Source organism: Thalia democratica, chromosome 8, assembly GCF_965202585.1.
Source record: "Thalia democratica chromosome 8, ktThaDemo2.hap1.1, whole genome shotgun sequence".
NCBI classification, from domain to species: Eukaryota; Metazoa; Chordata; class Thaliacea; order Salpida; family Salpidae; genus Thalia; species Thalia democratica.
In genome coordinates, this window is record NC_139172.1 from 25187231 (window position 1) to 25214448 (window position 27218).

At 25.8% G+C, this 27218-nt stretch overlaps 2 protein-coding genes across 3 annotated transcripts in view; both read right to left on the reverse strand.

Annotated features, from left to right (window-relative positions):
- LOC145843378 (protein bicaudal D-like) overlaps window positions 1–21339 on the reverse strand; it is a 34159-nt gene extending 12820 nt beyond the window's left edge. The window contains exons 1-11 of one of the 2 annotated variants that reach the window (XM_082950843.1): window positions 21209–21338; window positions 20117–20251; window positions 19335–19547; window positions 17788–17916; window positions 17442–17530; window positions 13884–14010; window positions 13060–13124; window positions 9240–9360; window positions 6915–7046; window positions 6239–6391; window positions 1029–1126 (exon numbers count right to left, since the gene is read on the reverse strand). In XM_082950843.1, coding sequence (XP_082806969.1) covers window positions 1029–1126; window positions 6239–6391; window positions 6915–7046; window positions 9240–9360; window positions 13060–13124; window positions 13884–14010; window positions 17442–17530; window positions 17788–17916; window positions 19335–19547; window positions 20117–20251; window positions 21209–21298 — 1352 coding nt within the window. In that variant the 5' untranslated portion in view covers window positions 21299–21338. Of the gene's footprint in view, window positions 1–1028; window positions 1127–6238; window positions 6392–6914; window positions 7047–9239; window positions 9361–13059; window positions 13125–13883; window positions 14011–17441; window positions 17531–17787; window positions 17917–19334; window positions 19548–20116; window positions 20252–21208 lie in introns of both variants that reach the window. The other variant, XM_082950844.1, reaches the window with a different exon arrangement.
- Window positions 21340–21425: 86 nt separating this feature from the next.
- On the reverse strand, window positions 21426–26947 carry LOC145843379 (heme-binding protein 2-like). The gene is made up of 3 exons (XM_082950845.1): window positions 26727–26947; window positions 22695–23021; window positions 21426–21931 (listed from the first exon to the last, which is right to left on the reverse strand). The coding sequence occupies exons 1-3, from the start codon at window positions 26806–26808 to the stop codon at window positions 21663–21665; spliced, it is 678 nt and encodes a 225-aa protein (XP_082806971.1). The 5' UTR covers window positions 26809–26947; the 3' UTR covers window positions 21426–21662.
- Window positions 26948–27218: the final 271 nt, after the last annotated feature.

Here is a 27218-nt window from a genome sequence, read left to right on the forward strand (position 1 = left end):
TAAAAAAAGAGTGAAGTAATTAAATAATGAAAAAAAAATTATTAAATTTTGTTCGATGTTTCAAACCACTTTTATCAAATGTCTATAGACTTAATTATCTGCGAACTTTAATTAATATAAAATTAGAACTAACTATACTAGCTTAAACATTTTAAAACATATACACCACAAAAATTTTTTTTTACAACCTTATTATAAAATAAAAGTAATTTTGTTTAATTACAACTAATTTTTATTTTATACAGCTTAGTAAATGATTTGTTTTTCATTGTAAATGTTAATTAATGATTCTGCTACCTTTCTTATTTCCTGTAGAAACTATATAAAATTTTGTTGTATTTCTAGTTTTGATTGGGGCTCTATAGAAATACATTTATAGAAAGGTACCAGAAACGTATGTCAATATCAACAATCAAAAGAACTACAACATAAATATCTAACTGCATATAGAAATACGAAAACCCAAAAGTAGATGAAGTTGAGAAATCCAAAAATTTAAAATACAATACATATGCAACCATTACCAAAAGCTCATTAAAAAATCTAACCAACGCGTAAATAAGAACAGTTTGTTTAGTTTTTATTAATATTTCAAAAATCAAAACTCCATAAACTTTTCACCAAGTTTTACCAACCTTTACTAAAAAACTGATATTAAAATTAAATGTGTTATAATATTGTACCAACAAGCAAAAAAAAGTGCAGTGATTTATCTGAGTGATTAACTAACTATTACGTCATAACACTTATTTTTGTATAAATACTAACTTTCGCGCCAACAAAGATTACTCTAAGGAGAAATTGATGCATAAATCATCAAGTTTTAAACATATGCAAAAGTAGTGACTGTTTTATTTATATATTTGGCTCTATTTTCTTTTTGAAGTACAGAGCACTGTATACCATATTAGAAAAAACTATTATTCATTAAAATAATAGATCCATAAAATTTGAATCCATTGAATTAAAGTAATATATCCATACTCGTTATTTAAACAAAAAAAAAACTTTGTATTTTTATAACTGACCTATGATAAAGGTGGGATAGTTTGTCTGACACAATCTGCATGTTGTCATTTGCCTCCAGCTGTTCTTCCTTTTTGTTCAAAATTTCTAGAGATAATCTCTGAAAGTGAAAAAAAAACTTAATATATCCATATCGTGAGTTATAAAGATTGCACAGTGTTTGAATTAAAAAAAAAACTCGTATAGAATTAAACATTTAATAGTACAACGAACATGTTTTAAAGTTTAAAATAAACATATATTTTACTAGTGAAAATGCGTACGAAGTTAAATACTTATTTTTACCCTCATCATTACAACAGCAATATTTTCTGTAAACTAAATTTTGTAAGTGAAACTGTTAAGTATTTTTTCCCAAAGGACAAGTCAAGACTAGCGCAGGGTTTTTTTTAACTATTTTTGCACAAGATGTTTTAATAGTTTAGAATTAGTTTAAGAGTTAAAAAGTAGGGGCTATAAGTTAAACGGTAGTGATGATAGATATTTCGTTATATACAACAGAATAAGTATAAGATGATAAGGTTTATACGTTTGGGTGAAAAGAAAGAGCTAAGGTTTAAAAATGTTTATTAGAGTTAATAGAGTTTAAATTAAATGAATTAAGGTATTAGTTTAGAGTTTACAGGTCTTTTAAGAGGTCAATGATTAAAGTTTAGGAATGTGCATCCCTACTGAGTGCACATACCATAGGATCCTAAACTAAAAAAAACAGGAATGAAAAGTTTGGATTAAGGCTCCGCGCTTAATTTATGATTTGTTTAAAAAGTATGATGTGCAAAAGTCATAAAGACTAAGACGCACCTTGAGTAGTTTTACTGAATTAATTTTAAATACTACTGATATTTGGTTTCAAGAGAAGTGAGAGCTTTTTAAATGGTTAATCTATAAAATACTGAGATTATAAGAACTTTCAATTTTCGCTGATTTATCTATTTGTAAAATCATATCAACTTTAACATTAAAAGTTCGTATAAATTAGTTCAACTAGGCAGTTCAATATAATCAGTAAAATATTGTTTAGTCATCATAAAGGCGAATAAACTACTTCTAATAAAAGTTTAAAACTATAAACTTCATAAGTTGAACTTGCTGGTTTTACTAATATTTATGTTTAACTAAATATGTAATTCAAACTATTGAAAATTTAAAAACTATCGGCTATTATCAAACTAATTTAATGGAACAAAAACAAATCACAGTACTTATCTTTCTGATTCTGTTTACAAGTACGTTTAATATAATCGTTGATAAAAAAAGATAAACCTTAAAATAGGTTTCTAAAGTAAAATTCCAAATGCTTTTAATTTCTGAAGAAGTATTTAAAAATGCTTTTCAAATTACAAATGACTGCGATTTTTTTTTTAACAAATGGGTTTTTATTATTTTACCTATTAGAAAAAAATATTTATACTGCTGCATCAAAAGTTAATGACTTCTTAAAACTTATAGAGAGTTTTAAAACTTCAAAAAATGCATTTATACAGGGTTGCCACACGTTTTTTCAAATTTTTTTCCAGGTTTTTCAAATTTCTTCCAGGTTTTTAAAAGCACGCATTTTTGGGTCTATTTTTAGTTTTAAGTTAATTTCTATTTAAGAAACTGTGTTAAATAGTATAAAAATATTGAAAAGATACTGTAAAAGTTACTTTAAATGTGTTTTTCAATAAAAAAACTTTTGATGATGACAAAAAATCTTAATTATATGATAGATTTTTTGTGTCAAATCAAAATTTTACAACTGAAAATTTAAAATTATTAAAAATTCCAGGTTTTTTGATTAAAATTCCTGGTCTTTCCAGGTTTTTTTTTCAAAATTTCTCAAATTCCAGGTAAAGTGGCAACCCTGATTTATAGCTCAGACGAATTTCATATATACCACTAACTTGTAAAACTAATATTTATACCATCGGAAAAGAATATGAAATATTATAAGTAAAATACCTATATTGTTAAGATTTTAAGTGAAACCTAACAAAAACAATGTTATTTAGATATCTAATTTGCAAGATGTATTAGTAATTTATAGTAAAATATATTTCACTGGTCGCAATGGTTTTTCAGACACGCGTTTTTCACAGCGTGCACATCAGTGTGCACGAAAATTATTTTAGGTTGCACGAAAATTTTACAGTTCACAAAAATCATCAAGGGGTGCATGAAATTAATTTTGGAATTTACACTAGATATTCTGGAGTTTCCGACGCAACAAAAAGTTTCTGGTGCAAGAATAAGTTTCTGATGCAAGAAAAAAATTCTGAAGCAAGAAAAAGTTACCGATGCAAGAGAAAAAAAACAGTTTAAGACCACTAGAAAATTATTCAGCATAGACAAAAACGATGAAAATAAATAAGATAAACTTATTTAAAAAGTATTAATATAAAAGAATTCAAATTTCTGCAAGTTACTAATTAAACTTTTCTCTCTTAAATCACTTAAAAACCAATAAAACTATAAGCTTTAAAAAAATATGTATAAAATAAATATGTACATTCTAAATTCTTACATATAGAATTCTAACACATAGTGTAGGGGTTAGCAACGTTTTCAGTCGTCGGGCCGGAGCATTTCAATGTAATTTAATTCACGGATATTACTCAATGTTCATAATTTATATGAAACAAATCTCTGGTAAACCAGAAAAGACAATAAACTTAGAAAGGAAAGCAAAGACTTAAGCTAATTGAAAGTAAAATACATTTAATTATAGGGCAAAAAAAAAGTTTAACTAAACAAAATTTTGTTATTTGGCAGTATAAGGTAGTAAATAGTCTAATAAAAAGAAGGTGTATGTATACAAAATTTTAAGACAGATTGCTACAATGTATAAATAGTCATGTGATTAACAATAAATTTGTCAAAATGCTTTGCTCAAAAACAGACTCTTTCATAAATATATACGCAACTGCTAGCTTTTACACATATACAAAATTTAATATTGAGTTACTATCTTTTAATGGGGCGCAAACATTTTTATATTTTGAAAGATGCTTTTTACAATTGTATTTTAGTAGTCTAAAATTTTAACTGAAATAAGTTTAATCAAATACTATCTAGCCTACTTATCTTGTTTGTTTAGATGTATACTTAAACAGCTCTTGAACTTTTCAATCAAGCTCCAACTGTAAGTAAAAAGTGTTTTAATAATTTCATATTGTCGCCACTAAAAAATATGTTAGAAAATTTATATTAATCTTAAAGCTTAGTTTTAATAATAAAGAAAAATTACTGGTGATGTTTTAATAGCTAAATATTAAATGACACTAGTTGTATATACTGAAAAAAAGTTTAAATAGAATATAATCTTATTGTTGAGACAGTTAGTATACGATTTTATTGTTAAAATTTGTTAGATATTGACTTTCTCATCTTTTCAACAAATAGTAGATAGCTGGACAATTAAGAAAACTTTACTACAGATTTGAAATAGAGTATTAGTAAACCATTGGATAACCCTTTTTTAGTTTACTTCGTACTTTTATGTCCCTGATTTAATTTGATATACTGTTATACGACATAAAATGTAGTTGAAAACTTAATCAGACCTACTAAAAACATTTAAAATTTGTTTTTCAGCAAAGTAATTACTTCACTGACTTTTTGGGTTTCCCAAACCTTTTTTTTAAATAGCCTCCTTTAAAGAAACAGAAAAAAGTCATGGTCCCCTTCAACAAGAAAGATTACAGAAAACCTATTATAAAAAAACCTAAAACTTTTTTTGCTCTTCATCGTCAACGGCAGAGTATCTAGTGTAAATAAGTTTTAAATAATCAACTCATGGCCCTTTGCTGGTCATCGCCCCCTGAATATCTGTCATGGCCCCAAACTTTGGAAAACCCTGCTCTAAATTAATTATTTTTAACAAAATAGTCAAATAACATTAGTTCTTAAAAAATTATCTCTCTCAGATAAAAAACTACATAATAAGTAGACTCGCAGCTCAACACGGAAATTAAGTTGAATTTTTTTTATGTGTTTCTGTAAACAAGTTGTTCAAATTATTTAATTCCCAAAATATTTATTTAAAATAAGCAATTATTCTGCAACTTAATTGTTTTTATTGTATATAAGTTAAAACTACGCTGCGTTTATACAAAGCAATTAACTTTAATAAAATATTCAAACTATTTTAATTAGTTCAATCAAACACTAAGTTCATTTTAAACTCGAAAAACTTTAAAATAAAAGTTAAAACATAACAAAGCTACTTTATTTTAGTGACATTTATGTAAGGTGTGATAATAGACTGAGGATTTTAAAGTAAAACTTATTGATATGAATTTATGATTTTAATAGAAATAAAAACCAAAAAGCCTTACTTAAAAAAATATTTAAATTTAATGTTTATTTATAAATTATATTTAATTTCTTACAATAAATGTATGATTATTCTCTTAAAGCTAGATATTTTTAAAACTTGACTAAATGTTTTACACTACTTGATAGACTATTATTTAAAAAAATATTTTTTTTACTATACTGAAAAAAATTAAGTAGATTATAGTTTTTAAATTGAAAATATGATATCAAGTAAAAACTTAAAAAGTAAGCTTAAATATACTTAATAAATATATTTAAGGAGTTATAATTTTCAATGTATGGAGTTTTAAACTATATTTAACTCGAACAAAGTGTACAAAATACAAATACTTAGAAAACTTGGTGGAGTTTTAATAACTAATAAGCTAGTTGTCAATGCACCATATACAAAATAAAACAAGTTAAAAGTTAAAACTTTATTCCCTAAAAAAGTTAATAAAAAACTTTCTAAAATTTTAATTTTATGTTGTAACTTTGACTTACTAAATGTGAAAAAACTCTATCAATTAATGAGTTCAGTGATAACAAAACTTTATGACCTTATAAAAAGAGGAGTTTTTCAAATTAAGATATAATGATTTGTGTATTTGTCATGATATATACGAATAGTAAAATGGGCCATTTTTAAAATTTAACTATAAGTTTTAAGTGTAAAATTCCAAAATTGTTCCTTTCAACTATAATAAAGCATCATGATGTTTACTAACATAAAAAAATGAAAAACTTAAGTTTATTACAAATAATATTATTTATACTTTGATATTTATTTACAAATAAACGATGATTTATCTTTAAAAAATATTTTTTTCATTTTTGCGAAGAAAATAAATGCTATGATAATTATACTTACAACAAACGTTAAGATCTCAACAATTATCTTGAAAATACAATTAACCTCCACATCTTTCTGCAAATGTTGGTTGTTTTCCATATTTTCCTTCAAAGCCATGTCCAACTTTTTATAATTTGCAATTTTACTCCGGTCTTTTTCTCTCAACATTTCCAATTCTTTTTGCACTTCCTTCAATTTTGTTGTCATCTGGTTTTCCTAAAACAAAAAATTAGTTATTAATAAACGTACTGGTAATAAAAATGAAAAAAAATTTGTTAGTAAATCAAATTGAAATATGAATTTTTTTCTAATTTTTCTGTTAAAAAATGCTAAGCAAAATCAAACAAAACTAATATGTTTAAAAACTTAACTAATCAAAGAGAAAATGTAACTAATATTTATAAATTCAAGATGAAATTTAAGCGAACAATAAGTTATATAACCTAATTCGATAAAATGGTTGAGATAAGTAAATGATTTACTTAATAATGGTAATTTGAAATTAGTTTAAAAGCTATTTTTGTTTGTACTTCTTTTGACTGTAAAACATATCAATTTTAAAGACATAATCTTGTTAATAAACATTACAGGGAAACTAAGAATAGGATGTTTTTCTCAGTATACTTTAAAGGTTTATTCTAATAAAAAACTATTATTTTCGGTAATAAAATAGTTAAAGATAATTAAAAGTATAAAATTTATTAAAATAGTTTCTGAGAATCTTTGTATATAAACTGACTTTGTCGTCGATGAGTTTTTCTTGGTTTTCCTTCGCCTTGTTCTCCATCAACACTTGCTGTTCGCGCAGGTTGTTTATCAGCGCTACGTTCTGCTTTTCAGCGTTGCAGAGCTGCTGCTTCAACTTGCTTATCTGCGAAGTTTTACAAGTTCAATTAAAAAAATATAGAATCTGATTGTGCAAAACGTAAAAAAATATTTCAAGATAATATCGACTTTTATCTGCTATGAAACCACAATAAAGTTTATCATTTTCAAACGTGATTAAAAAAGTTTTATATTATACATTTTTAATGACTATTAGGTTTCAAGTTTTGAAACAAATGAGAACATTTTGTTAACTTTTTTTCTTAAAAACTCACTAATATAAATTATTAAGTTTTCAAACTAGAAACCCTGTTGTATGAAATAATAAAATAGAACTATTCTAAACTTCAGTTTTTACTGTCATAACAAGCTAAATAATAAAAGAGAAGCCTATTTGATCTAAGAGAAGCCTTAGACAATTTTTTGAGAATATTTCCTAATAGTGTGTTAAATAAACTTATTATTATTATTGGATGAACAAGTATTGAATCTGAAAAAAACATAAGATGCTGTATGTCATAGTAAACAGACCATTTAAAACAGGAAAAAAAGGCAAACAGCTTAGAGCTTTTATAAATAATTGTTGAAAATTAAAACTTATTAGATTACAGTAGAGTTAATGATAACACTTTGGAATGTAAAAATAGACAATTTTTTTTAGTCATTTGATATGATAATTCGTTAGAGTCATTTTCAAAACATAAATAAAGTCTGAAGAGTTGATTGCGACTTATAAGAAACACCAAACTAAGTGAAATGATTAGTCACTTAAAAATAACATTGATTTAAGAAATATTTGCTGAAATTTAACAGCTTCAAAGCCGAGCGATTGTATCTTTTAATCTTAAACATTTTTTAATGATGGTAGAAAATGAAGATTTTAAATGAACGGTTCCACAATGTAAACATCATACTTTAACTTTCCGAAACAATAAAACCAATTTTTAGTTAGTGATAGTCAATATACTTAACAGGTAGTTCAGCATTAATACTTATAAATGAATATAACAGGGTTGCCACTTGTTTTTCAAAAATTTTTTAAGGTTTTCAAAATTTCTTCCAGGTTTTTAAAAGTACACATTTTTGGCTCTATTTTTGGTTTAAAGTTAAGTCTAAGGTAAGAAACTGTATTATATAGTATAAAAACATTGACAAGATAATATAAAGCTACTTTAAATATGTTTTATAATAAAAAAAATTTTAATTATGACAAAGTTTTTTTATTTATATGATAGATTTTTTGGGTCAAATCGAAATTTAACTACTGAACATCTGAAAATTGTTAAAATTCCAGGTTTTTTCCAAAACTTCTTAAATTCCAGGTTTTTCAAGGTTTCCAGGTAAAGTGGCAACCCTGATATAAACAATAAAACTTGAAATGGTTAGCAAGTAAAACCAGATTTTAGAAAAAAATTGATTTATTGTCATGTTAGAAAGAAATTAGAGTTAAAAATGTAAAACCTACAAAGTTTTCTCTTTTGCTTGAGAAATTTTGTAAAAGCATTGTATACAATGCTTTTACAAAATTTTACAAAAGTTCTTCAGAAAATAAGTAGTTATACAATTGTTTTGACTTTTGTTAAACTTTTGACTACAAATCAGATGTAAAATCTCTGAAACTAGTTTGCACTTTAAGAGTTACCTTTGTGATTGTACCATTAACATTTAAAAGGCCAAGGTAAAATATTTTATTTAAGAGCAACAACTAAAAAACATCATATGCACAATCGTGTATTGTCATCATAAACATATCAAATAAAGTACATTAGCTATAACATGTTTGAAAATTTTAATTATAACACTACTTAATAATAATTTTTTTTATACGTACAAATAAAAATCAATTCAATACTTTAGAGCATAACTATAATTAAAGTAAATAGCTGCTTATTTAAAAAAAGAAGATAAGCTTTTTGTCAGTTTGATTGGATGTAGGGTTTAGATTGAAAAGAGTTTAAACAATCAGGAGAAAAAAAGTGCAAGTAAGGAGCTAATTTAAAATGAAACAGAGCTTGTAAAAAAATACAAGTTTAAATTCGTGGTAAACACTTAAAAACTAGACATTAAAAATGTTAGACAGAAACTTGTTTTATATTTTAAGCTTTTACTAGAAATTTAGTCTACCAAAACTATAAATTTTATTAGTAAAAAGGTATGCTAAACAAAACCTTAGGTAAACTTGGCAATTTTGGTTTAAGTTAAAAAAAAAAAAACAAATACAAATATTTGATAAACTAACTTCAGAAAAGTTCAATTCGCTGTAAAGATCGTTGCCGTTATTTGAAGAGTTGTGAATGAGATCTGATGTGATGTGCCTTATGAGAGGATGCTCGTTTTCCATACTACAATCAGTTCCATCACTGTATATATTGAAAGGTTTGATTATAATAAATAAAAGTTATTATCGGCAGTTAATTTCACACCTTTATACTAATACAGTTAAAATAATTGTATTAAGGAGTCATTGTTTTTTTTTGTTAGATTTTAATTTTTACTTAAATAAATAATTTGTTAGTTACTTCTTACCACCTAAAACATTAAAGAAACTTTTGAGATATAAGTGATCCAAGTTTGAAAGTTTAATAGATTTAATATGATAGGCAAACTAAAAAGACTATATTATTAAAAATCTATCTCTACAACGACTTTTGATTAATATTTAAAAACTTTCCTCAGTCTAACTTTGATAAAATCTATAAAAATTTTTTTACATTCTGCTAAAAATTATTTCTAAAGATATGTTTTTCCCTATAAAAAAAATAAATTGACTGTTTTTGGTCATGAAAATTTAATTAATAAGTTTTTTAAAGTTTATTCGAACATATATTCTTAAATTATTGCAAGGAAAACTTCTTGAAAATATGAGTTCTATAGCTCAAGAAAAAAAAAGCATAATGTTTTAGTTAATATTTAAGTTTAAAAGAAAATGATTAAAAAAATTGTGCTCCACAGCTTTTTATCAGAAACTTTTCAAAAAGTATTTATACCTTTGAAGTTAAATCAAACTTTATTCTCTCAAAAAGTTGTCTTATAGTTGATACTTTAAATTTTCATTTAACAGTAAACAGTAAAAAAAAAGCTAAATCTCCTCATGCCTTAATTAAACTATATTTTTTTGTTTGTAAGCTGGCTTTGACTACTAAAAAAAACTTTAGATATACATAAAAGTTTTTAGTGTAAGTGGTTGAAAAGCATGTTCATGAGCTCTATGATATATTTCTTAAGTATTTACTGACCAGTCCATTGAATAACAAAAAGGATCATTTAAAACTAACTGACTTGTAGCTATGATAAAAACAATAATTGCACCAATAAATTTCAGCTTTTATAGGCAATGGTGAAGGAAAAATTATAGAAAAGGGCTTGAAAGGTCTTGAAAAGATAGTATATACTTGATTGAATTTTTCATTTCGATTTGAGATTTTTTTGTGCTTTAAACTTATTAAAAAACTATTCCATTAAGTATAAATACTTGGCATGTCATCGGACTCACCTACTGTTCATGAGTTTTTTACTGAAAATTAAAAAAAAAAAAACATCTGATTAATTCTTGATATCAATTATCAAACTGCAACCAATCGAGCGGTTCAGTTTTGCACGGAGGGTCGCTTTTGCACAGCAGAAGGAACTGCTTACTGACCAAGGGTAAGGGGTAATAATAAAAAAATAAAAATAAATACTGACCAAAGGTATTGTAAGGGATAACAGTTATAGTAAAAAAAATAATTATATAGAAAATAACATTACAGACATAGTTAGATTAGGGGTAACAGTGATGGTAAAAAAGAAGCAAAAAAAAAAAAACCGTGCAAAAGTGACGCTGCACAAAAGTGTCTTCGTAAAAAAGTGTACCTTTGTGAACTTCTTACACCTACCCGTGTATAGTATTATGGCACAAAAAAGTAGTACCATAATATTACTAATATATTAAAACTTATTTTGCTTTATGAGCCTGTTTATATATGTGTTTAGCTTTTACAACCTACCCTTGTAACTTATTTCTTCTTTAAAAATTATCATAGGTTTTTTTTTCAAATTTAGTTCTTAACTTTGTTTTTATACCATTTCTTTTATTGATTTTCAGCTTTTTTTATGTCTGAAGAGCTGCTGTACAGCAAAACGATGTTACATAAATAAAATTAAACAAAAATATTTGTGTTAGTACTATAATATTTACTTTACAATTTTTTAACTGAAATGGAAGTATAATAAAAATCGAGTTTCATGATAATTGATGAAATTTTACAGTAGGCAAGCAAGGTTAGTGATGACCAACTATTTAAAAATATCCACAACTGCTTACTAGTGAGCATAAAAAAACTGATGTGTAGAAAAACCAATGTGAGTAATGAACTATCTATAATGTAAAAGTCAATATCTTTATGTAAAATTTGTGTGTATTTTTATAAATTTATCTAAACAATTTTCATTTATAACCAGTATCATCAGTAAAAATGATAGCTTAGTTGTAAAACACGTAGACGTAACAGGTATAGTGTGCACACACTTTTCAGTGATCAGGTGTGCTAACTAAAATCTAAGAGCTAATGATTTGACTTGTTTGTCGCACAGTAGTTATTAATTTTTACTTAAATTGTTAATTTACTTAAAAAATATTATAAATTTGAAAAATAAATGGACTCTAACACCCGAAACTAGTTTTCACTAAAAATCTTACTGTCTAAGTAACAATAACTCCAAAGTAATTCTTTTTGATTAGGCAGATAAAGACGTTTTCAAGTCTGTTTATTTTTCAAACGATAACTTTTAATTTTAGCAGTGTATCACTATATCCAAAAGCAAAACAACCATCTCACTCAATAGTCAATACGCTACTATAAAGTTTTTTATGTGATTGTTGTCAAAAGAGCACAAACAAGTAAAATCAATAAAGCTTGTTTAGTTATCAGTTTAAGAAAGATATGCCTATGTAAACTACTTTAAAATGAATTTTTTGAAGGTAGTCTGCCTTTTTTATAGTATAAATTTAATAGTTTTGAATAATTTGACCTACATGCAATAAAAATTGTTTAAAAACAATATAAAAAAGCTTTATAAACTCTTTAAAAAAAAGACAACATATTCAGAGATCTTTCTTTTGTTATATAAACATTCAATTCATCACTGTTAATATAAACATCAAATGCAAACAATTTTCAACATAATTGAAAATCTTAATATAATAAACGAAAGATCTCTAAAAAAGTTGATATAGCTTTTTTATATGGTTTTTTTAAACTAATTTTATTACATATACCTTTTTTACTTCGAATTGAGCTCGACAATTGAGGTCTTCAACTTAAGCAAACAGTTATACAAAATATTACTTTAAAATCTAGATTACTTTGTAGCAATTGGTTTATACCCAGCTATTAAGTTTTATTTAAAAATTTATTTATCTATCATACCATTAAAGCTCTTCTTTTATTTGAATATTTGATACTAAATAAAATATGAAAACTAAAAATATTTGATAAAAATTTTGTTTTCTATCAAATTATATAAAATTTAACTTTATATAGTCGATATATTTAAAAAAAAACAAAAAAGCTAGCTCAAAAACCTAGCTAGTAAACAGGGTTTACGCAAGGAGCAATTTTCAAAAATAAGATTTTTATAACCTATTTAGAATTCTTTAAGATTTTTATTGTATAGTTAAAAAAGCCTATAAAAAAGTTTACACTGACGTCGATGAGTAGGTTGATCAGTGTTGTAGGATTTTTGACTATGAAAAACTGAATAGCAATGTTATTTCTAGTAGTTAAAAACTAAAAAAAAAATAATTTCAAATTAAAAACAACTGGTTTTTTAATAGTATAAAGTTAATTGCACATTTTGATTGAAAAAAAAAAAAAAACTTACTTTCTAAAAATGCAATAGTAACGAAGTAAATTAAACTTTATACTGACTTCAAAATAAAATACAGTATAAGAACTTTATACATAAAGTCTTAACTATAATTAAAAACGGAACTACGTAACACGCTTTTGTTAAATCACTAAAACGGTTTAAATTTTATGTTTATTAACAATTATAAATCTAGTATAGTATAAAATTACCTGTCAATTTGTTTTACCGATCCGTCTAACATTTGATCATGTATATTTATTCCCGTTATGTCTATCTGTACAAAAGTTTAGGGCAATTTAAGAACTAAATAATTTTTCACCTACATTAGTATATCTAAAGTAAAATCACATTTAATTTTATTAACATTTTAATTATTGTTTTTTAATATTAATATACTTTAATATCAAACTTTATAAACTGTATTTGTCTTAAATAAACTTTCTTAGCTATGAACATCTAAATCAAGTAAAGTGAAAAAAAGTTGATAGGAAAAGTTGGATTAATCTTTAAGTTTATTAAGAAAACCAAGCCTAAATACTGTTAGTTAAAGCAAAACGTGTTGACTAGATTAATCAGCTGAAGTTTTATTATAAATTTCAATACTTTTTACTAGTGTTATTATTTTAAAATTATAACCAAAGACAGCTAACAAGCTTATTAAAAGTAAATTGTAACCATTACAACAAAGTTTCAACTTTAGAGCAGTGGTTCTTGACCTTTTTTTTCATGTTTTACCCCTTTTTGGAACGTTATTACCAAATTTACCCCCAATATACAAAATAGTGTTTAATTTTGAAGAAAAAAATAAAGTTAAATACTAATTTATAAATTAAAAAGACAGTTAATAAACATTGATTTACACAACATGTAATAAAAAAAAATTACCCCTTAAAACAAGGTAAAACATTTTTACCCAGGTTAAGAATCGCTGCTTTAGAGTTAAAAACAAGTATTAAATTGTTCAATTTGATCTAAATAAGTTTTCGTGTCTAAAAAAACATACAAAACATTCACACAACAACAATCAACCAACGTTTTCATACTGAGCGAGCTCCCTCTTCAGCGACAACTTGATGTCTCGCTCCTTCTGGATCGTCTCGTGAGCTTCTTCTATCTGCCTCTCCAGGAGCTCCTTCATCCGCGACAGCTCCTCCAGCTCCCTGCAATTTGTTTGGTTTAAAACGTTATTCAGGTTTTCTTAAAATTTAACAAGTAATATCCTGGAAAACGTTTTTAATAAATTTTATCCGCTAGAAGGCACATGTTCTTTTAGAACAAATATTTCAACTAAATTTGTTATCATTTTTGTGTTCATAAATTTTAAAACTCTATTAACTTAGTATAGTTACCATTACTTTATTTGTATAGATTACTTGGTTTAAGATTTTACTACCATACTATTGCTGTAATTTTTATTTGCTTCAAAAATAGATGGCACTTCATTACTTTTTTTATTTTCTAGATTTCGACGATATCTTGTATAAAAGTTTAATTTTCTTAAAGGTAAAATTATAAAAAATATATATAAGTTTTATAAGTAAAAAATATTTCAATTAGTATTATTCATACAAATGATGAATATTTAATTCCTATTTCATTTTTTTCTGTGTATGTTGTTATTACAATATGTTACAGTTGTTTATATAATGAAATGTTTAAGCAATATTATCTAGACTTCGCATACAGCTAAAATACTTGAAATCTTGAAATTAAAACAAGACATCACAACTACAAAGGGTGTGTAGAAATTTATTAACATTTCACCCTGCAAATAATGGAACAGCTGTTATAATACATACGTTTAATAAAATTATTTCTATTTTCTTTGTTAGCTAGTACAAAGAAAAACATAAAAATTACTTTTTTATTGTGATTATGGATCTTTATAAAGAAAAACTTTTGAATGGTATAATAATTTACACTTACTTGGTTTGTTGAGCAAGTTAGATAGTCAATAATTTAAAAATCAACAATTTTGTAAAAAGTAACAGTAAAGCCCAGGTAAAAAATTAATCTGAAACAAGCACTACTCATTTAATATGTACAACAACATTGTAAAAAAGGTAGTTTATCAAAACTCATATAAAAACAAACTTATATTTAAATACAGTTAATACAAAAAATTACGTTGAAAACTTAATTTTAATCAGATCACTACTGGCTTCGTATTGTAACATAGTACACATGAAAATTATTAAGCATTTGAAAGGTAAGTATACTCCTGCAGCTGAAAATTGACAGCAAAAATCAATAAGACGGCTGAAGCAAGACGCGCCAGAGTGAATCATTTATAAGCTAAAAAAGAAAACAATTTACAGGCATTTTTAAAATACTGATTTAAATTTCGACAGTTTGGAACAGGTAAAAGCTTATATATAAACTACTTCAAAGTTATTAAGTAAGACATTCGAAAACTGCTTTTAACCAACACTAATGAAAGTTTTAAAGTAATCAAACTTTACAAGTTTGTTACTGTAAAAAGTTTATAAAGCAATAAAGATCAGTTTTAAACTTATTTTGAATATTTAGTTTCAACTAACTTTTATTTTAAACTAAGGAAAATACATATATTAAAGCAAAAGTTCTTTAAAAATATTTTCAACGAATATTTTAGTAAACAGTCACAAACAGTTACCTGTAGTGCCTGGTACCAGAGAGAATAAAGTTTTAGTACAAATCCAAATAAAAAACATACTAAGGTCAAGATTTAGGCAAGATACTTTTTTTTTTTGTACGAAATAGAGTATAATGCAAAAATTTTATAAACTAGAAAATTTTGTAAAACTATTTCAATTATAAAGATTTTACATAAATCTTGTTTTTTTAATTAAAGTCAGAAAAAAGTTCGATATTTTTGTGATTTGCTATTTTGCATCGAACATCTCTACAAACAGACATATATTTGTTATTAGTTTTAGTTAGGTTATTAATAAAACGTTGTTTTTAACATTTTCAGTTTTTAAAATGTCAAAAAGTTTGTAAATAATACTTATTGTACTAAAACTTAAAGAGCGTGTCAATACTTACTACTGAATATTTTTTTTCGCATTAAGAAACAAAGGCTGCATTGAAAAAGTGAAAAATAAAACTGCAAAAAACACCATTTGAAGTTTTCACTGCGCGGAACATAACAATTTAAGTTTAAGACACGCGGTTGTGATTGAGGAATGCGAATTTGTATTTTTAAGCATGAATTGAAAAATATGTACGAGTGCTCTGCGGTATTATTTTCTTGCAACAGATACTTCAGTGTTTAATATGGGCGACCGCGAAAAGCTACTTCTCAGCTAAACTTAGACATTCTTACTGTTTTCAAAAGGAGAAAAAAATATTGTTTAAAACTTGAGATGTGGAAAATCACATGAGGTTATTTTTAATTGTATACAGCTTAAGCTTTATCAGAAAATTTCGTTGTGTTTTTAGGAATAAAATTGTTCATAATTTTTAATATCGCTTTTCGCGTTAAGCCATATACAATTAAAAATAACCTCATGTGATTTTCTACATCTCAAGTTTTAAACAATAGTTTCATTTTTCAATATCTAACTAAGTTTGAAACGTTGTTTTTATTTATTCAGCTTTGGTATTAAATATCTGATGTATGTAGATAAACAATGTAAACATGTTGCAGATAGATAAATGCATTTTTGAAATATGAAAGGACTTGCGAAGTATATATTATAGAGTAAAAAAAATATTTTGAATAAAAAAACTTACAATTTTATCAATACTGATTAAAAACCAAGCAAAGTTACAAACTTAATTTTTTAAAAATAATTAGGCAATACCAACGCCAGGTAAAAAATCATGTGAAATCAAGCACCCATTAATTAGTGGTATCCATTAACTAAACAAAATGTTTTACTTTTATAGTTACAAATAATACTCTTATTATTTAATTTTACTTTAATTTATACAAGGTTAAGAGCTTTTAAATATATTTTATAGTTAAGCTGCTTTAATTTGTTTTCAACAATTTAAAAATTATTAAGTATTATACCTGGTAATCACATCAATTGCTAACAAATTATCTAATTGCTTTAACTTAAGATAATAAATTTTTTAAGCTAATAAAATCTTAAAACAATAGTTTTTTTTAACAGTTTGCTTAAATAAATCGAACAAAACTTGAACTAATAAAGTTAGAACTTAACTTTAGCAGATAAGTAACAAAATCATTACTTATATTTAATATACTAATAAGTACTTACAAATGATAAAAACGAGTTATCAATAAAAAACAGTTAAGGTCTTAATTGATGACAATTATACATACCCATTCTTAAATTAAAATATAAAGTTAAAACTTTAACTTAAAACGCTTACTCCTGAATTTGTAAAAAATATGTAAATATAATGTAAGTATTAACAATCATTTATTTTTTTTATCTAGTTTAGTACTTTAAGGCACACAAAAAATACCAGTATTTTGAGTTTTAGCAGATAGAAATTTTAAGCTTATTAAAAAAAATTGTAAAAAGTATTCTTTTTATTATTTTGATGGTAATTAAAATCAAAATGTTACAATCAAGGTAAAATACTTTAATATTTATATAAACTTTGACAATAAATTTCAATATAAAATATTTACCTGTTAAAAAACTCCATCTCTTCAGTCATTCTTCTATTTTCGTATTTCAAGCCTTCATATTCCGCTTGTGTTTCCCGTAGAACTGATACCTAGCATTTATTCAATAAAAGTAATATTATTTTTATTTAATTTGAATTGAAATTTAATTAAATTATATTAATTACAAAAAACATAAAAAGTAGTATCACTTCAGATTTAATATACAATTTTTAAATATCTAAAACTTTTTTTAACAATTATACCGTTATGATAATTATTGAACAAATTAGTTATTTTGTTTGGCGTAAAAATTTACAAAAAGTATTTGATGTTTTAAGTAAAAGCATTTTATTAATAATAATCCCACTTGTTTTTGCAAGGAGCAGTTTTCTTCTTCGAGTTCTGAGTATTCAGAATCCAACCGCGCCTCGTTCAACTTCATGTCTTTCAGTTCTTTCCGCAGCACGATCTTTGTGTTCTCAAGAGTCTGGTTTGTCTACAAACAATAATTAATTTTAAGTTTGATAAAATCTAAATACTTCAATAAAACAGCAATTTTTTATAAAAGCACAAGAAGATGTTAAAAAATTAAAGACAACACAGAACAGACAGTTTCGTTAAATTTTACATTTTTGGTACAAAATATATGTTATAATAAAATAAGTAGTGGTGAGTACCACCTTTAGATACGTTACTACCAGATTACACAGGCTAAATTATAATACAAGGACTATTTTGTAATATGACGATAAATTTACATAACAAAAATAATCCAACTGTATAAAGACAATTGAGTGCTAACTTTTATTTCTATATTAAAAACAAATATCCAAGCAACTAGTATAAAATAAATTAAAAAATAAATAATTAAAAGAATTAAAAAACTGAAATTAATTAAAAAAATTGTTTTTTATAAGAGGTTGAAAAGATTTTTTATCCTGTAAGGCTGAAAAATTAAACAAGAATAAGTTCCAAAAGAATAAAACTAAAGGTGAGATTTGCTTTTAAAAAGTTATAAAATGCTAAACTTTAATATTTAGTCTAATCAAAAGTGTAAAGAAATTAGTTAATCTTTAATACCAAAGCAATTTGAATTTTGAGAAAACTATAAGTACATAGCTGAATTGAACCATCCTAATAAGATGTAAAAATATATTGATCTAATTTTAACCCCAAAATATTTGAAATTAAATAAATTTATATACTCGGAAATTTAAAAGCACATGAATTGTTCAAATTATCATTAAAATTATGAAAAAAATATTGTTTAAATTTTAATACAATTTTTTTTAACCTAAACAAATTTGTTTTTCTGATGAAATTAAAAACTATATAAACATAATACGGAATATAAATAAAACCAGACTTCGAATTCATCTAAATTGGGCACTTAAAAATACTAAACAATGATTATTTCAATGAAAATCAGAAAAATTTCAAGAAAATAATAACTATTTACGAAAAACAAAAACTCATTAATCAAAATGACTGATTAAAGCTATATGCTGCTGAATTTGCAGTGCTGAGCATTTGGGGAAAGGCGTTTACTTTTTTAAGCTACTAAACTGAATTTAAAAAAACAAGTAAATTATAGTTATCTAAAAAATTTAAATAGTACATAAACATAGGAACTAAATTAAACATGAATTAATTAAAACAAAATACATGAAAATAATTAATTCAAAAAACTAAAAAGTGTCAGCAAATTGGTAAGTGAAAAACGCTAAAAGATAAGTAAGAAAAAAATAATCAAGTTGTTTCAAAATTAACTAAAAACAAAATATCTAATAACTTACAAGCGACAGCTTGTAAAAATCAAAATTCAATATTTCTACTTTTTAAAGCTAATTAATTCTATCTGTAGTCAAGTTAAACTCCATTTTGAAATCAAAAATATTATATCTAAAAACTAACAAGTGTGAGCTCATTGGTTAAAGACGACAATCGCTCGATCTCGCTGTTGCTGCTCTTCAGCATGCACTGCAGCTGGTGCACCTCCTTGTCCCTCTCCCTCCGCACCTCCTCCAGCCTCTCCACCGCCTCCATCCGCTCCCCCTCCAGGTTGATCTCCCTCGTCTCGCCCTCGCTCCTCGCCTCCTTCGTCTTCGTCTGCGTCGTTTTCAGCGCCTGCAAGGAACAAACTAGATGACATATTTATTTATTCACAAAGTAACAGAATGCACTAAGTAGAGGTAAAATTTTGCGCCCGTGAAAGAAAATGTTGATGTGTCGAGTGTGTGGGTAAAGTTTTAAACTCTAAAAAGAAGAGTTTGCCAAAGCGGACAATTTCAGCAATCAGGGTAAGCAAACAGCAAGGAGGCGTAAAAGTAAATTAACTAGTAATATAAGGGGTGATGTCTGTTAAAAAGAGTGACACTTGACAAAAGGGGTAAGATTATTTTTAAATTCTGCCAAGTGGACGATTATGATAAAGAGTTTGGGAATATGTTATAAAGAGTGTTGTTGTTTTTTTACTATTTTTCGTACTTAACATGTAGCAACAAACATAATGTTGTAATTTAGCAAATAACCGAGGAAAAAATTCTTCAAGAAAAAAATTAATGTCTGTACACAATTTTAATTTTATTTAGTTACCTTTAAGGAATTTTTAGTAAATTTTCGAGCAAACTGTTTATTATTAGTTCGTTAAATCTCTGTTTATTTTAATGTAGTATAATTAAGGAGAAAATTCATACCTTGGTGCTGAGCTGAAATTCGTGTTTCGCGCTTTCCAGTTCAACCTGCAGGTTCTCAACTTTCTTGTCCAAGTCTTCCTTCTGTTGAACGAGCAACTTGTTCTCTTCTAGCACTTGCAGGCCATATTGTGCAGCCTGTTTTTTACATAGGTTGAGTTTAAATTCACAAATAAAATGTTACACAAAATTGAGTTAATAAAATATAGTTATTATAATATTTTACTTAATGCATAAGTGTGTTGAAAAGTAGCTTTTTAACTTATGTATTACCTTAAGAAAACTTTTTTTAACTTTCAATGTACTACACTTAAGGATTAGGAATAGTTAATTGGTTTTGGAATATTTTTAAAGCTGAATTTTTCTTATTTCGTGCATTTTTGAAATGTATTACGTTTTTTATTAAAACTGAACATCAATTTGGTTTATTTGTTTTAGTAATTTACAAAATCATATTGATATTTAGCAAAACGTTATTAAAAAAAATTGCTGCTTTTTAAAACCATATAACTTTTTTTATGCATGGCTAAGATTTTGACAAAGCGTTTCTACACACTTAATAAAACTATTAAAATACATCTATAACAAATAAAAACAGTTTTCAAAAAATGTTATGAAAACAAATATAGTTATCATTCTATAAATAAACGACTGAAAAAAAATTAACTACTTCTTTTTATAGAACATAAAAATAGATTTAGACTTAAATAAACAGGAACAGTTAAATTTGATAACGTACAATAAGACAAATACTAAATATGATTAGAAAAATCATAGTTGATATAGACCGTTCAAAAGAATTTAAATTATAATCTACTTACAATACATAAACAATTTATAAAATCGACTAATCCTATTATTTTTTTATCTAAAAGTAAACATATTTTATTGTTACCAACTTTACGTTTAAGTAACTAAAAATTAATAATAAAAAACTTCTGCTTTTTAACTATGCTGAAAAATTTTATACACTTTTGACTCCAACCTTATACTTAATAAGTATGGTAAGAAATATATTGAATTTATACGTTTTTAGTAGCTACTACGAATTACAAACTTTACATATAAATTTTCCTAAGCTAAAATCTAACGAACTTGTATGTTAGCAGCTTCGGAATTTTTGAGTTCGCATTGTAACTGGTTTATCTTCTGGTGAAGTTCTTCTGTGTTTAATTCAGTAAGCATGCTAACTTCATATCATTTATTAGCTGGAAGTTTTAAAAGTGGTAGACTAATTATAAAAATTAAAATCCGAAAATATCTATAAACACTTAAGCAAAAACAATTAATAATGATTGCAAAAAATATAAACAATTACAGCATAAACAACCCTTAAAAATTATTTTGAGGTATTTAATATACTTACAACATTGAAAAGAAAATAAATCAAGCAACTTAAAAAGCAAATAATATATATATATATATAGCATAGTATCAACATGATTGAAACTCAAAAAGTACAGAAAAATTTAAGTAACATATCAAACTAAAATTCTTACTAATATAAAAAAATTGCAACATAAGTTTGATAATAAAAATGTTAATGTATCTATTCTTTATCCTCATCAGGAGTTGCACTGTCACTTTTTCTTTTAATCCACACTTCGTTGTGCCTGAAAAACAGCTTGAACGGGCTGTCGTAGCTGACAGCGTAGAAGCCAGAGCTCATGTCCAACTTGGCTTCGTCAATCCCGTCCGCTTTAAGATCAGACTTCAAGTTGGCAAACTGGTTTTTCCAATCTTTGCTGAACGCCCTGCCACCGAACGTTCGAACGTAAGCATCGAACTCTTTCCTCGTTTCAGTGTACACTCCTTCACCTGGGTAAAAGATAAAATTCAGTAGTTTTCTCTAAGTTGATAAAAACAAATTAAACTTCTACAAAAACGTTTAGCAATAAAATTATATTTATATGTAAAGTATATACATATGATTTTCAAATAACCAACACAATTTAAATAGTATATTTTAAACTATTACTAGACTTTATCATAGTTTTCAACATAAATACTTGTTTTGAAACATTTGCATAACGAAAAAATCAAAACAAAATCCAATATTCAATAATTTGCTGAAATTTTTCAATTTTACTGTTTATAGTTGTGGCTTGCACAGCTTCGTTTGGTTACTTACTTTAACAAGAAATTTTAATATAGTAAGATTGTTTAAAATTATATAAAACAATAAAGTTTTAGCAAGTATAAAAAAAGCACCAAAATTGTTTTTACTAGAACAAATATATGAAAACTTTTTAACTGTTTCAAAAGCAAATTTATTTTAATCTAAAAAAGAAAATTCAAGTTTTGAAAATTATAACAAGCACTTAAAAATGGGATTGTCCATCCTTTTTCTAGGCTAAAGGTGTATTTTATAATAACTACCAAATTAGTAACTTGTAAATTTTGCATTCAGGTACTGAATAAGTTCGTTTAGAAAACTTATTCTGTTTTTCATTATACAAAAGTTTCTATTTAAGATATTTTAAAATGTTCAACAATTTTATATAAGTAACAATTTTAAAAAAACTTAAACTCTACAATGTGAGAAAAAGCTAACAGTCATAACAATTTAAAATAAAAAAACCTGTTGGGGCAGGCGTTTCGCTCTGAAACTTTTTGGGCACATAAAAGGACATTGTGACTTCCATTTCATTGTCAATTTCTTTGACGGCCATGGTCACCGGAACCGTCATTGAAATCTTGTTGTTCCCCTCATTTGTGCCAGTTATGTACTTGAAAAGCTTACTGAACGAAGGGCTCTTGCCCTTTTCCATGGTCTCGGCCCTTGAAGTGGTGCTGGTCCAGTTGGCCGTTTTGTACCGCCTCAGCTCGTACTTTTCATTTGCTTGCAGCGTTTCAAACTCTGGCTGCTCGTAGCTTGATATGTAATTACCCATTTTACTGAAGAACTCTGTTGGAAACAAGAATTGCTTTGAAATTTACAAAACAAGTAGATAGTAGTTAATTGAAAAATAAACTTAAAGGTAAGTTAAATTGTAAGGATACAAAACAAAAAAGAAATACAGGACTGATGTTATACATGCTTAACATTATTGATTTATATGGTCAGAAAAGAACTCAAAACTGAATGTTATAAGTGTGCTTTAATAAAAAATTTCAATGTAGTCCTAACTATTACAGTTTTTTAGTTATATTATGAAAAAACAGGAAAGAGTATTTTTACTAACTTAAAAGATTATTTCTTATACAAACGAAAAACTTAATAAACAAATTAACACAAATAAAAATAAGTAGTGTAATTCTAGCTGCAGAGCAGAAAATTCAACTTCATAATTTGATATTAAAATACTGTAAACAAAATATAATAAAAAAAGTGTTATTACAAACCAATACTAGTTAAGTAACATTTTATTATTGTATTAATTTTTCCATATTTTTAAAACAAAGTTGAAACTAGTTTGAGCCAGCTTACTGTAAAATAAAACACTGATTAAAACTTTATATAATTTTCAATCATACCTGAAGAGTTTTACTCTTGCAAGATAATTTGTTAAAGACTATTTTTAGTAATCTAGAAAAAAAAAAAAAGTAAGAAACAGAGGTTTTTATCAAGTGGCATACTACTTAGACACTTTTTTCTATATTAGGCTTAAAGCCTAGTAATGTTTTACACTTTACTTTAAATAAGAAATAAAAAGAAACTAGTAACCCCTTTACAAAACTATTAAAGCTTATAAACTAGCTTATGACTTAATACTACATTTCAGTCTCAAACTTAGCTAAAAGTACTACAACATAAGTGACATAACTTTTGTAAAATATATTCTAATAATAGCTCTTAGAGTATAAAAATACTAACTAAATTTTCAAAGTACACTTAAAAACTTATCTAAAATAATTAAAAATGCTTTTCCTTCGGACAAACGACATTTTACTAATAACCATATGCACAAACATGGTATAAATACAATAGGTTATAAATTTTAACTTTTTTAAGCACCCTTTCTTTAATTTTCTTTTATGACTAATTCAAATCAAGATTAGTAACTATTTGAGGCTAAAATGCAAGCCCAAGCAACTACAAACTAGTTTGAGTCAGCCTAAGTGTATTAAAAAACTGAAAAAAAAATTATAAAAAAAAGCTTAAAAAACTAAAGAAAAATATTCAAATCATTAAATGTTTTAGCATGAGTGTAAAAAAAAAAATTTAAGTCAAAAAACCTAGCTTGAGTTTTTTTTTTTAACAGCCTGGAAAAAACTGGAACTTATCCTGATTTATAGAGTATCTATCATTATACAAAACTAAGCAATTTATAACTGGGTTCACTTTTTTGCTAAAGTGACCAAAAACTAGATGAATCGCATCAAACTAGTCCAACTTCATTTGAAAAAACTGAATCCTAAAAGCCAAAAAACAATTAAAATATTGTAAAGCCGGAACACTTAAAAAACCATTACAACAACAAAATGACTTCTTGTATAATAGAAAATACATGATTGTTAAGAAAAAAAAAAGTTTTAAAGTCAGAAAATTTAATCTGAGACATTTGAAAATATCCAAACTAGCCCAAGTTTTCTTAAAATATGTCAGATGGTCAATAAAATGGTGTGGAGAAAGACCTTTTGGTCATTAAACCACAAAACATTTGCTTTGTAAACTATGTTTTGAACTTGTATAGTTAAAAAATAACACTTTAAGTTTAGGTACAAAACTACATATTTTTTTTGTTTAAAAATAAATTGTTTAAAAAGTTAAGCACACTTTTTAAAACCTACTTCAAATGTAAATTAAGGAAACCAAAGTCTAGATTAGGGGTGGGAAACGTTTTTCAATTAGCCGGATCCGGAAAAAATAAGTCTTTTGCGGGCCGGAGCATTTCAAATTATTAATTTACCAGATCCAGTTTCTGGATCCAGCCAAAATATGACTTTTTAGATCCAAATCCGACTGGATACTAATTTTAAGTCAAGATCGGATCCGGTTGGATTTTAATTTTGAAAAAAGTTTTGAAACCAGCCAAATTCTAATTTTATGGATACAGTTGATCACTTTTTTGAATTCTTCAAATTCACAAAACTTTCTCAAGTCTGATAACTTAAGATGTAGATTGAGGCATGTCAGATGTTTAAATAATGTCTATAAATAGAATTGACATTGTAATTGACAAATATTGTACTTAAAAAAACACTTTGCTTTGGGTAATTTGGCAAAAAGAATTTCCAACTAAGTTAGAACAACACAAAATATTAGGACAAAATGGTGTATTTATTAGTATATATTAATTTATAAAGTAATTTTTTAGCATGTTTTTAAAGTCAAATTCTTACAGTTTCGTAAAAGTATTATAAAAAGTTTTATGAAAATTTAAAGATTGGCCCTTTGCAGGCCTGTCATTTTGCTCGCGTGCGGGCCGGATCCCATTAAAGTTTAAAAAACGGTTGAGGCCGGTCATTTTCACTCTGCAAGCCCGATCCGGGCCGCAGGCTGTACGTTGCCCACCCCTAGTCTAGATCTATGTTTTTAAAACCATTTGTATTCATGCCTTTTCTACATGAGTATAAAAAATGCAAAAAAAAACTTAACTATAAAAAACAAGGGATAAGTGGTAATGCCACTATTTACAAGATGATGTTTAGTATAATAAAAAACTTAAAACAAGCCTGAAATTTTCATACTTTAAAAAGAATCAAACTAACATAAGTTGGCCTGAGATACCCAGAGTTGCCTGAGTGAACAGCAGTACTGATAGACTTTTTATTAGAAAACATTTTTGGCGGAGTTATTGCACATATAGTTAAAAAAAATATATATATATATTATAAGACCAGTGTGTTACTTTATTTAAAATTCAGGTCTATATCAAATAATAATGGTGTCATAACAAAAAAATTAAAACTATAATAAGCCACAGATTTTTTTATTATGAATCTAATTAAATTTCAAATAAGGCAAAACAATGGTTTCAAAAAGTATGTAAAAAAATTAATAACTACATGTGTAGAAACTTTATAGTAATATTCTAAGCTAAAAATATTTTTGTAATGATGACATAGTTACTAAATGTATCATCTTTTTTATAATGGCAAAAAAATTAGTCTATTAAAGTTTTTAAGGCAACATGATGATATTTTTTAGTATTTAATAAATTTTTATAATTATTTTTACAGTAATTTTGCCAAAAAATAACTTATTAATCAGAACACACTTCAACTATCCACTGATAAGAAGTTTATGGCAATCTTATTATAAATATGAATAGATAGTTTCAAAAGAACAACAAAAAAAGCTTCAAAAATAACTACTAAAAATAGTAGATACATGTGACTTTAGCTGAAGTTGCAATATATTATTGCTGAAACTTATAACAACAAGATATCATCAGCAAACAAAATTTATAACATCTAAATACTATAATTTCAACAAGTGTAACTAAATAAAAACTTAATTGTTATCAAAATACAAAAACAACTGAGATGTTAAACTTGTTTAATAACCTAAAAAAATATTTTTTAAAAACTAGTTTCATTCTATAATTACATAGTAATAAGTAACAAATTTAAAATTTAATTGAAACTTTTCTTGCATGCATGTTAGTTTTATCTAAACAGTGCAACTAAACCATCAAAAAATAAAAATTGGCTCTATAATTTAAACCTCTTCTAAAAGGTATGTTTGATGACAGTGGTAATTTTCTCCCAACAAGACAAAGTGATGATAATTTTGCTAGTTTTACCATTTTTACTTTTTCAAATTTATTTGTTATTAGTCATACTTCAATTGCACCCTTATTTGGTTAAGGTGGATTCCCAGTAAAGAGTAAAAATTTAGCAAAAAGAAGTCCAACTCACAGTTGTTAGAAGTATAAACTCAAACTATGTAGCTATATACTCAAGCTTGTTTAATTTTCTTTTATCATAAGCTTGCAACTCAGTATTATGATTAAAAAGCTAGGAGAAAATGTCAAAAAGAAAAGGTTTCCGGGCCTGGCAACTCTGATCCGACTAACTAGAATCCGAGAAAGCTAGGCTAACTAAGCTAAGCACTACCCAGACATGGTAACAAGCGTCGCAAATAAAATATATATCACTATCAAAAATCCCCGACAGTAGGATTTTTTAATCTTAAATGTAAATAAACTTTTAAAAA

Bases quoted from the DNA above. Each gene is read 5' to 3' on its own strand.
- LOC145843379 (XM_082950845.1), bottom strand. From the start codon at position 26,808: ATGGTAAAACTAGCAAAATTATCATCACTTTGTCTTGTTGGGAGAAAA. The intron at 23,022-26,726 runs GTTTAAATTATA...TGTTTCCAACAG, and splicing joins AAACATACCTTTTAGAAGAG to AGTTCTTCAGTAAAATGGGT. The intron at 21,932-22,694 runs GTTTTTTTATTT...TCTTTTACCCAG, and splicing joins CGAAACGCCTGCCCCAACAG to GTGAAGGAGTGTACACTGAA.